The following is a 12,829-nucleotide window of genomic DNA, read 5'->3' on the forward strand; positions in this document are numbered from 1 at the left end:
TTTTTGCGCCAAAGATAATATTTTGAGAAGTTATACAATTTATCTACCTAAAACTATTTTTTTTTTACATCGAGATTTGGAATAAAATTTGAAATCGTCATTCTGAAATGTAGTCCTCGGCAAAAGTTTCCCAAAATGGAATATCCCAATCCTAAGATGTAGCGATTTGTGTACGAGCACCGCGCTACGTCACGGAGAAGAGCAAGGCGGGCTGTCACTGCGCCAGCTGGGGCGGCGGCGGCTTGAACTCCTGCGGCGCCGGCGAGCCCTGCGGGAACTGCTGGAAGGGCGGCGCGTAGCACTGCGGGAAGTACAGCTCGGGCTTGACGGGCGGCAGCGCGCGCAGCAGCGGCTGCTTGATGTCCAGCAGCGGGTTGCAGTTGTTGTTGCGCCGGTTCTTGGCCGCGTGCGGGTTCATGTGGTTGTCGATGTGCTTCTTCACTTCCGGCTCCGTGGCGAACCGCCGCCGGCAGTTGGGCATCGGGCAGCAGAAGGGCCGGTCACCCTGGTGCGTGCGCGTGTGCTGGTCCAGGATGGCCTTCTGCCGGAAGTCCTTTCCGCACTGCCCGCACTTGTACGGTTTCTCGCCCGTGTGGATACGAAGGTGTTGGTTGAGGATGGTCCTCTGTCGGAAGAAGCGCGGGCAATACACGCAGCCGTAAGGCTTTTCGTTGGTGTGGATGCGCAAGTGCTGCGTGAGGTGAGACTGCTGCCGGAATCGCTTTCCGCATTCGGGGCAGGGGTAAGGCCGGGATTCGATGTGAATACAGCCGTGCTGGAGTAGCGTAGACTTTTGTTTGAACTCTTTCTGGCAGATAGGGCAGCGCACGTACAGAGGCATGCCCGCGGAGCGCCCGTGCTGGATGACGTCGGGAAGTCCCTTGCCTCCGCCGGCGCCCTTGAGGTACTGCAGCGCGCTGAAGTTGGCCCCTCCGAACACCGAGTGGCCGAGTCCCTTGGGGTCCTTGAAGTAGGCGGGGTACTGTATGGAATCCGTGGGGGAGAAGCACCCGTTCCTGTTCTGGTCGGGGTGGGAACTGTCCGCGTCTCCGAATGTGGAGGCCACTTCTTCTTTTCCTTCGTCCTGCGGGAACGGCATGTCCTGGGGCCACAGGGTGGGAGTCATTCCGTTCTTGAATATCAAGTGTGGGGACACATCTGAAAAAATAATTTATTAATCAGTGTGTCATTTATATAATCTAGATACTCGCAAATTATTTTTATTTTGGTTTAATTACGGTGGATACGAATACGTTATCTTCTATTTGAATGACATTGATTGTTGGTGCATTTGGTAAAAAGGTTTCGAAGCTGTTTTGAATTCGGTAATAATAATTTTGTTTAAATATGGTATGTTCCATGTGTTGTAGTCATACTACCACAGTCGAGTAGGGGAGAATATGCGGATAAAATAGTATGGCAATAATATGAACAGAAGGCCAATCGGTGACAGAGCAAATCACGATTCTCGATTCAAAATAAAGAGTCGCGCAATATTCTCATCTTACTACTCTTAGATTACAATAATTTAGTGTATCGTAAAAGGCAATCGTTTAGGGATAAAGCGTGTCTCGGAAGTTCGGCGACTGGGGAGCGGTGGAGAAGAGGAGAAGTGGAGAAGAGAAGGGGAGGGAAGGGCGCAATGCACAATGCTCTGTATATGAGAATATCGCTCGCCTTGGTGTGTGCGGACGTGCTGATTCAGGATGGCCTTCTGGCGGAAATGTTTGCCGCACTCCCCGCACGAGTAGGGCTTCTCACCGGAATGGATGCGCAGGTGCTGGTTGAGGATGGCCCGCTGGCGGAACGTGCGCGGGCAGTACACGCACGCGTACGGCTTCTCGTTGGCGTGGATGCGGAGGTGCTGCGTGAGGTGCGACTGCTGGCGGAAGCGCTTGCCGCACTCGGGGCAGCCGTAGGGGCGCGAGTCCGTGTGGATGCGCTCGTGCTGCAGCAGCGTGCTCTTCTGCTTGAAGTCCTTGCCGCACGTGAGGCACTTGAAGAGGCGCAGGTCCCCGTTGGGGTTGGGCTTGCGCGGCTTGCCCATCAGGCCGTCGGCGGCGTGCGCGCCCTGCTGGATGATGTCCGGCAGCGCGCTGCGCAGGTCGGGCATGCTGCCGTACTGGTGGCCGTCGGGCAGCGCCAGCTGCAGCGGCCCGCCGTCGCCCAGCGGCAGCATGGAGCCCGGCTGCTTGAGGTAGTGCAGGCCCGGGAAGCCGCCCGGCGCCAGCATGTGCCCGCCGCCCGGGTGCTGGCTGCGCGCGTAGTGTGCCGAGTACTGCTGCTGAAGCTCCTGGTGCTGCTCGGCGGGGGACGCGTAGCACGCGGCGCGCTCCAGCGGCTCGGCTGGCAGGTGCGCCGGGGACGGCTGTTGCGCCAGCTGCGGCAGCTCCTGCTCGCCCAAGGTCGACTGCTCCACGGGGGAGGGGCTGCCGAGCTGCTGCTGCTGCTGCTGTTGCTGCTGCTGTTGCTGCTGCTGCTGCTGCTCCGTGTCCGTCTGGTGTGGGGAGCCGCCGCTGGGTGGGGACTGGTGTTGTCCCCCCCCGTACGTCCCGTCCAGAACTCCGCCCCCCCACTGACCTTGGCTCCGCTCCATGCCATCTTTGTAAAGTACATAGGGCGCTCCAGTGTCTGAAAAAAAAAATATTGTGTTATTTTTATAACATATAGAGTAAGGTTAGATTACTTTATTTGTCATTTTTTAACGTTCCACTTCTAGAAACAGGGTTGCGATATTTCATAGTTAGCCAGGGGTCATGGAGTAGTCGGATAGACGCTCGACTGCGACACTGGCGTCGCGGGTTCGATCTCTGTCGATTGGAAAATTAATTCAATAGATATCTTTTTTCAATTGGTCGGAGTGTTGTGTTTACATCTTTATCTACCTTTCCTATCCTTCCTGTAAACAAGCCTCTAAAATGGAGGCTTTGAGGACTTTGCTTTTCGTTAGTGAAAAGAAAAAAAACGAACCTAGTTAAATAAATTATAATCTTATTAATATAAATATAGCTACTACGGATTGAGGTACATTTAAAAAAAAGATACTTGATTTTCGTAAAAAGGTAGATATCTTTTCAAATCACGATTCTTGATTATAATATTAGAAACTTCTGTTGAACTTGTGTACATTTTTTAAAATTACAAGTGTTGGTATATGTTAATATGTAGTATTTTTTCGATACTATAAATTAAAATCTTAAATATATTGTACTAAAAACAAATAAAATAAAATAAAGTGGTTAACGATGAAATGGAAAATGGCCAATTAAGACAAGTGGTGTTGTATGACATATCGACATCATTATAACGGGCAAGCATTGTGTAAATTGATTTTGTTATTATTTATGTGCGGAATATAATATTACCGTTCTGTCGATAATAGCGTCGGATATCCGGCGATAAAAACTTCGCACTCCGAAAGCGCGGAAAATTGATCGTGAATCGAAACGAGCTTTTTATCGCCAAATGCCGCGTATCAAAAAATGAGATCGCATTGTTAACTTATCCAAATGACTGTTTTATTTTTTCACCGTTAATCGAGCAATAACGACCGTTACTGATATAATGAGATATCTGCTAAAATCTGTGTCTGGTGAGAGATTTACATCATTCCGGAGACATAATGTACTCCATACAATAAAGTCGATTACTGGGAAGAGACGTGACCACCTGCTTCAGACAGTGGTCTCATAAAAGATGCAGGTCTAAAATCAATAATACTTTTGGATATTATTTTTTTGACATCTGTAGAAAATATTGAAGAAGAATATGGAAGCGATATCCCATATTCTTCTTCATCTATGTTGTATTACCCCAAAGCAAACGCATCCGCTCTCGTTAAGCCTAAAACAAATAAATTGTAATTTATAACCGTACTTATTTCGGCAATATTTTATGAATTATATCTATTTTGATCGCATTTCTGTTGGTCGATTCAAGATGAACGTCACTTTCGCATGACTAGATCTTTATTTTATTAGAATTTATTTTAACTATCAATAAATATTGTATTATATAAATAATAAAAAAAACGCTTTAATTGGGTTTATGTTTTGTACTGACATTTCTTGGTGGAACTGCAATTTATTAAATAAAATAACAACTACTTATATAGTTTTTTCCACATAAATTTTATTTAACCAGCGACCGGGTTTCGTCGTAACAGACATCAACGACACCAAAACGATTTAACTTTAATTATTGAACCAATTTTCCCACGACAATGAATTGAGGAATGTTTTGTAAATAAATGTAGCAAGATTCACAAGTTCATAGATTATTTTGTCTCACTTCGGACGTTTTCTATAAAACAAAGAATATTCTTAGGATTTTGGTACTCATGTTTCAGAATCTATCAAAATAATTACCATAAATACCATTTTGTAAATAATTTAATGACAATAAATTATTTATACATCAATTTAAAAGTTTTTGAGGAAAATAAAGTAAATCACAGAAGAAGAGGCAAGGGAGGACATAACAGGGGATAATTCTAGGATTCTAAGGAAAAATCATACCAAAAATCTAAATTTCCTATTTTTTTGAGGTTTTGTCTAAAATATGGATAGTGGCTTGGGCGAATAATGAACAAATCATAACTGAGTCACTAAAAATGTACGTTTGTTCGTATTCGATTGTTGTACAAATCTTCTTCGATTGTCACGATTATAAATAAGCATTCAATTATTATTTTAGTTGGAAATACAATGGCATTCAGTATTCGTCCAATTAGCGGATGAACGTGAAACGTAATGAGTTAAGGACCGCGGAAAAAGCACTAGAAATCTATAACCACGGAGAAAAAAGGGAAAAAATTATAATAATCAAGTTAATTAATTATTAATGTAATATTTAATTATAATCTATTGCTAATGCACTAAAAATGAAGAAAAAAAAACACTTATATTATACCATTTATTGAATTTTATTTCATTTCACACGACTAGTTTCGAAAACTACAGAAGTTTTCATCGGCAGGTGATTACAAAAACATTCCATTCCACAAAGTAAATGCCAAATCAATAAATAATATAAAAAAGACAAAAGTTAATTCGGTTCGTGTTTTGCGGTAAAAAGTAGCAATAGTCAATAAAATTATTCGAATGGCAGTTAGTGCGCACGTGAGATGAATGATGATGCATTTCCAAAGTCTTATTACTCGTATTTTTACCGCGAATTAAATTCCTCACAAGGTTGTTTGTTGACTTTTTCTGTAACTGTAACCAGTTTACCCCTATCAATGTAAGTCTCGGCTTTCCACTTACGGGTGGCAATTTCATTGAAGGTTTTTTTCTCCCTGCGTTACACGTTTAACTTGACGGCTTCTCTTGCTTCTCTATCAATGAACTGAACGGTAGAGATGCGCATAGCCGACTGATGATAGTTTTCGATTAATGATAACCGGTTATGGAAATTTATTATTCATTTGTTGATAATTTATTTTATGTGCAAAGAATAAATAAGGATTTTCGATAAAATTATTGTGAATAACCTTAAGTTCAGTTGTTACCTCTAATTTTTTATTGAGGGTGGGTTTTTGAAATTTAAATAGCTCAGCGAAGAAGCAAAATATTGACAAATCGTCCTGTGAGTTTTGTTGCATATATAATTTTTTTAATAATAAATGAAAATAAATATTTTTACTCTAATTCTACACTGAAAAATTTAATTAAATATAATTATTAGGTAAGTATAAAGCAATTTGTGTGTTGCGAATATAAATCAAGTAGAGACATAGTGTGGATCGATCTTACAGCCTCTGACTCAAGAGTCCGTGACGGTGGAACCAAAAATCGACTCTTTTCTATACAACGGTTATATTAACAAAGGATTTTCGAGTATGAAAGATTAATTGAATAAATATAATACTTTTAATTTATTCGATTCACAGACGAATAAACTAGTATATTATTCATACTTAAAAAAGTAATGTTGTTTGCCTATCTACGATTAATAAAGACAAGACTACGCAATATAATGATATGTTCTATGCATCATTGTATAGACAAAGGGAGGGAGATAGAAAGCTGTTTAATAAATAAAATCAATTTAAGCTGTATAATTTTATTAATAAGCATTGCAGAATGTGTATTAAAAAAATAATACAAAACTTGAATATTTTTAATGGTTATGGCCAGCACCTAAACGTTCCGGTTTTTAAAGTTACCTTATTATTCGATTGTAATAATCGGTCATTCGCGTTACTAGTATAAAGGAAGACGTGTATGGACACTATAAAAGTATTGTTTACACTACACGAGCGCATCCAATCATATCGACCCTTAAATCGATCTGGTTAAATATCACGAACGAACTGTAAACCATTCTTGTTTTTTTTGGAACATATACATAATTTTTTCCATCATCGCTACGTAATGTTTTAATACATATTTCTTTTGACATAAAGTCTTGTATTGTAGAATTAAAATATATTTTTTGACAAAGTATTAAATTACCGTGAAATAACATTCTTTAACGAATCACTCTTAAAAATCCATGGTTTTTATTTTCGATTTTCTTCAAATTGCTGACGTTAAAAAAATACAAAATAATGAAAGGATAGTTTTAAAAAAGATTGGAAGCACCTTTTATAAACATTTTTTTGAAAATAATTTTATGAATTCATCATTTACAAGGTAAAAGTTATGCGTAATTAAAGAAATATGTATGAGAATAATACGTTGAGATGCCACTTAAATCCAATTTGTTCTTACAATGTGTACAAAAAGTTATCCCATCATAGCGCTGTAAACACCAAATCAGTTTACCGCAAATTACTGATTGGATTATCGATGGAAATAAGGTTACGAATAGTAGAATGTAAATATTGGTCAATATACAAGGTGCGCTTTTATTTCATTCAGCAGTACGAATTGAGATGATTTGATTTTTCAATGATCAAAACATGCGAAGATTATAAGAGTGAAAGAATCTGATAACTCAACAAAAAACAATTAAAATGTTGATAGTTTCATAGAATAACTGCGTGCGATAAAAACACATATGAATACTAAAAAACATCCGTCAAAATGAAGTGGAGGATAAATAGTTTGATGTGGGGTAAAATAGAAACAACCTGTAACCGAAGTCTTATTTACCACGGTGGTAATCATTCTTGGTCGTGTAAGATTGATATATCCAAATATATTGAGTCTGAAAAACCATGAATCTGGCTTCTTAAAAAGCTCTCTTCTTGGCAAAATATACTTAAGAAGTGTTGGGGTATTAGTTTGAAAAAAAAGTCGCAATGATTTTAGCTTCCATGGCTCCATTCGAACTTCGTGGAGAAATAGATAGAAATAGAAAAAAAATAATCAAAATAAAAACGGTTTGTCAATCAAATTATGATTGCTAATATGAAATTAAACATACAGTAAATGACTTACCAGAAAATGGAGGTGAAACTGCTTATAAAAATGGACATTAAATGTTTAGTGTACACAGTATATGGCTGTTTTTTTAGTAACGATTTTTTTAGTACTCTACTGAAATTTTACGAGCAAGTAAAAGTTATATCGATTTGGAATTAAAACAAAATATTTTTGCGCGTTTGAAAATACCAACCCTGTATGTATAAATCAAGCCAATACGATCCAAATGTGTAGCCACGTACCGGCACTAATTAAATTAATATTCAAACATGTGAATAGAAATAAAAAGAGATAAAATCATAATAACATGAATTATTCCTAAATGAACAAGTATTCAATATGCACAAGTGAATTACTATTTACAGAATTCGTACCTATAAATAAATGCGGTCGGCATCTCATTTGGTTAAGCGGCTAGCGGGCCATAAAGCTTATGTACAATTATGACGAAGAGAGATATTTAGGTCAGAAATCGGGCACGTTTTTTTGGACTCGTTAAAAAAGATAATTTCATTAAAATTAATAAAATACTTTGATTCTCCTTTATCATTTCCTTTATTGAAATACGATAATCCTTTATGTAGCAACTATACGATAAGAATGATGCAAAACAATACCAATTTTAAACAGAAAGATTTTTCTATATATTTATAGAAAGTAATAACTTTGTGTCTAATGGGTAATCCTTACTTTTTCGAATACCCGATTAGGATGGTATTCGTTGCTTTTTTTTCATTTTTTTCAGCATGTGCTATGTTTCTTTAAAGTTTAAGTTTTTTATGTCAAATTATAAAATATACCAGGAGCTAGAATACGTAAAACGCAATCGAATTTGTGCACTACTTTGGTCGATACAATTGTATTTATTTATTGATAGGTTTAGGACGCTTATTTATCCAGTTTAAAATAAAATACTTTGTAGAATTATTAACACAGTATTTTGACTACAACATTATTATTATTATTATAATTTTTTTAAACCATATAAACGAAACCTCAATCACATCCAAATTTTACCGCGAATATTATGGAATACTGCTGTAAATAATTTACTAAAACAATTTTGGAAAAATAAAATAGGTAACCTAAATAACTAAAGCTGTTAGAAGAGATGAAGATTTTGTTAAGTGAAATGGGTTGTGTTGGTGATCTATAGTTTCTGTTTTGAATATTGAAAGCATTAACTTTGTGGATCATATTGATATATTATTTTGAGAAATAAAAAGATTTTGTGTTTTGATCCACTCACATTTTTATTAACCAACTACATAGTTTCGGCAACAGCCTGTTGCCCTCTTCAGGGTTTAAAAATAATAATATTTTTTTATAATAATAATAAATTAAACCCTGAAGAGGGCAACAGGTTGTTGCCGAAACTAGTTGGTTAATAAAAATGTGAGTGGAACAAAACACTAAGTCTTTTTATTTCTCAAAATAATAAATCTATAGTTTCGACCGAATTTGCTCAGCAAACATCCTGAAATAAGACTTACTAAGTAGACAACTGGTAGTAGCCCGTTGATAATAAGAATACATTCGCTCTGTTGAAATATTATTCAAGCAAATGGTAGACGCCCACCTTTGCAATTTGTTTTTTTACTCATTGATATTTGAAATGGCAAATGATAAAAACCTCGCTCACCGTTTGACATTGACACTGACGCGAATGCAAAAAGCTGTTCCGAATGCAAACACGAGACGCGAGTCACACTAAGGCGGGAAACGTTACTAAATTCAACAATTACCTATTATGATGATTCAATTTTTGCTTATACTTTAATTGTGTTCCCTACTTTCAAAATCCGCCAGATCCATGTAAGTCGATTTTACAAAAAAAATGCAAAATTCTCCGGGTAACATTTATGTTTCAAAGATTTGTCTATCTTTAGATAAAATATTATGAAATACATATTTTTTTTAGTTTTTTTTCAGTATTAAAAAAAAACATCATCATCATCAAACCCTTATCCGCACCCCAATGGTGCATAGGGCACTGCATTATATAAACACAGTGTTATCTTGATTGTTAACTCGAAGGAAAGGTGATCAGCCCTCCGCTTCAGGCACCAGTCCAGGGTAGTATTGAATAAATAATAGAGTGAAAAAATCACAAATATTTATTTGACCCCCCCCTGGAAATCGAACCCGGGACCTCCAGAACGGTAGCCGTTCGTGCTGACCATTACACTACGGAGGCGGACACAAACCGATAATGACGTCATCTTAATTTTTGACCTATCCCCGCTCTCCGATTGGCTGTTATGGGTCAGAATGCAAGTTTCATGAATATAGCGGAATTTGAAATACAACGCTATTTTTAAGTATTTTTAGCAGTTTTCAAGTACATAAATATTTTAAACAAAAAAACCCACAATCAGCCTCCTGATAGAGTATTTATTTTAAAACCTTATAAAATGGGATCTGGCGGATTTTGAAAGTAGGCGACACAATTCATTTCTATAGGTATTTGGTATAAAGCTAAATTTTTGAATTAATTTAGTTTATGTCACGAGTATTATGCGCATTTTTATTATTATTATAGCACTTGCCATACACGACTCCACGTTTCTGTGGCTTAGTCTGAATCAATGAAAAATAAAGAAAATAGAAAACTCGCATTTCTGCTGTTTAATTTCACATTGCAAATGCGAAATTAAATAGCTGAAAGCAATGCAACTAATAATATTTTATTTTCATTAATTGGTTCGGCAGTCACTTTGTGGTAATACCTATCCGTTTTTAAGTAAAACTTATATAAAATTTTTTTTCTTTAAAATAATAAGTTAAAGCAGTGTCAAGAAACACGCCGGCCGCTATAAGCAATGTTTAGTTTTCTTTGTGTTGCTGTTACGTGAGATGGCGTTACCATTGCTGTAAAAACTGTTTTTAGAAGCAAAAAACATGTTTTTACCTGTCACAGCTAAAAACACCAGTCGCACGTATATATACAGTTGCGTATTCAAATGCTACAAATATTGTGTCGACGTTTCAAATCAATCGGAGAATAACTTTAGGAGATTTGAGATTTCGAATAAATTACTTAGCAATGTTTGAAAGAGGGTGAAAATGCCATTAATTAGTAGTGTCTATACGGTTCTAGGTAAACTAAATTGGTTGTTGACGTTTTAGATCTTACCGAATATATCATTAGAGCTCAGCTTCTCCAGTTTCCTTTGCTTTATTTTCTTCAATACTAAAAATAAAGTGGACAACTTGAACACGAATTGGCGAAGGTCAAGGTAATGCAAGTCGAAGCATTACTGAAAAAAAACACCTATAAATAGCAACACATCTGGTGCGATTCTCGAAGCCTTCCGTTAATGCTGAGAGTGAAATATAATTAAATTACGAATAGAAACCGATAACATACATATATCTTTCCTCGTGTATCCTACTTCACTTATCAACAAAAAAAATCAGTGGCATTTAACCCATGTTTTAAAGTTAAACGTAATCTAATATGTCGATATTTAACAGCTAATTTAAAAAAAAATCGATTAATAACGAGAATCGAACTAAAATACATTTACAACATTTTAAGTGTGTACTTGTTCACAAGTATACTTCTTCACAAAATCTGGATTATCTCCAATTACAGGAGTTATTTTCATATTATTTTTTGACATCTCATCAAAGATGAAGAATAATAGATGGCTCTAGTGAAGTTCTAGTGATTCAAGAATAATGTTCGAAATTGGTTCATATATAATATATAGAACTTCCAAGAATTTGAGTAGTGTGGTTATCAATAATGGGTAGAATCGGTGAACGGTACACGTGTGTAAAGTGATCACTTAAACTAGCCTATGATGGTCGTCAGCCCCATGTCCAGACTTCCATATTTTTCTTCGTCTTTGATGAGTTGTCAAAAAATAATATGAAGTACATTGTTTGTCTGCCTCACAAGATACTCCGAGATACACATATTATTTAATAATAAAATGAAATATGTTGTTTGTTTATGGTCTTACTGTTTTGCGATTTTTCCCTAAATTATTATTTAAAATCAGATGATCTGAAATATATAGTGTCACAATTTTACTGTTATTTTACAGCAGAAGGGTTAATTATTCAACCCTTATTCGCATATGATGTTGCAAAGGGCACTGCATCATATATGTAAACGTAGTGTTATCTTGATTGTTAACACATTAATGAAAGGTGATCAGCCGTCCGCTTCAGGTAATAAATATTAGAGTGAAAAATCACTTATATTTATTATACCCCATCCTTGGGAATCGAACCCGGGACCTCCAGTACGGTGGCCGAGCATGCTGATCACTATGAGAAGGGTTAATTATACCCCTTATTAACGGATATAATTGTGAATAGCGCCTATAGTTTGATTGAAAGTACATTTTCGCAAACCCGTGTACTGATATAATAACCGTTATACATATAAATAATAGGTATTAAAAATAGTTAATTACAAGTCAAATTAGCAATAACATACTGTTATAAAAGCATTTTATACATATATGGTATTATTACGATAATTGCAACTGAATTTGAAGAATTACCTCAATAAATCCATCCATCAACCAACCAAACATAAAGTGCTACATCACGTATTGAAATGATGGCTTTATTCTAGCCCACTTTGCTTAGTTTCGGTATACTGGCGTGTATGTACATTATATCTACATAGTAAATATATAAATATTCATAACTCATCTCATAATACATTAGGGTGAATCGAGATTAAATGGAATATCCCGTTTTGACGTTTACGATCTACGACTCGTTTCCAAAAGTTCTCGATTAATTCGGAAGTCATCATTAAATGTTTAGAAAAATGACAGGGCATTGAGATAATGTGAAATTTTGATAATAAGCGTGAAAAGGTTCTTTGGTCGATTGGAATTTTAATTGTTGATATATTCTTATATAAATTTGTGAAGTAAAAAATGGTTTACGTTTGGAAAGCATAAAAAAGCTCGCAATTTTATTTACACGTTTTTATTTTATTGATTTGTGAAGCGTTAAAAAAATGCATATTATACCTAATTATAAATGTTCAAAAAACTATAACAAGAGCTTCGTCGTCAAGCTACATCATGGGCTTGAAGTGGGGTGGCCTTCGCACAACAATAATCGTATTTAAAGATTGACATAAATTAGCATAAAAATGAGATTATTAATTATATCGAAGTAGATAATCAATAGTTACATTTAGATAAACGTGTGTGAACTTGGTGGTACGGACAAAAGCTGCAATGATATCATGTTGATCAATGAGATGAACGTAATGTAACATAAAGTTCGCGGTTAGTATCAGCACGGTATTATCACAATAGAACCAAGTACAAAGTATATAATATCAAGTAAGTCAATCCGATATGTTCGGTAATAAAAGCAAACTTTTATATTTACCTTTATTTGTAGTTGTAAATTACCAGCCCGTAACGCTTAGATATGGCAAAACTCATCACTACCAATAGTACAAAATTTTTACTGTC

The 12,829-nt window shown here is 36.5% G+C and overlaps 1 protein-coding gene across 2 annotated transcripts in view; it reads right to left on the minus strand.

The window, feature by feature from the left end:
* Window positions 1-12,829, minus strand: part of jim (zinc finger protein jim) — a 39,782-nt gene continuing 26,953 nt past the window's right edge. The window contains exons 2-3 of one of the 2 annotated variants that reach the window (XM_088271015.1): window positions 1,678-2,631; window positions 1-1,158 (exon numbers count right to left, since the gene is read on the minus strand). In XM_088271015.1, the coding sequence (XP_088127141.1) occupies window positions 215-1,158; window positions 1,678-2,631 (1,898 nt within the window). In that variant the 3' untranslated portion in view covers window positions 1-214. The remainder of the gene's footprint in view (window positions 1,159-1,677; window positions 2,632-12,829) is intronic. The other variant, XM_088271016.1, reaches the window with a different exon arrangement.

Source organism: Brachycentrus maculatus, unplaced genomic scaffold, assembly GCF_059751285.1.
Source record: "Brachycentrus maculatus isolate JH-2025_06_01 unplaced genomic scaffold, ASM5975128v1 h1tg000408l, whole genome shotgun sequence".
NCBI classification, from domain to species: domain Eukaryota; kingdom Metazoa; phylum Arthropoda; class Insecta; order Trichoptera; family Brachycentridae; genus Brachycentrus; species Brachycentrus maculatus.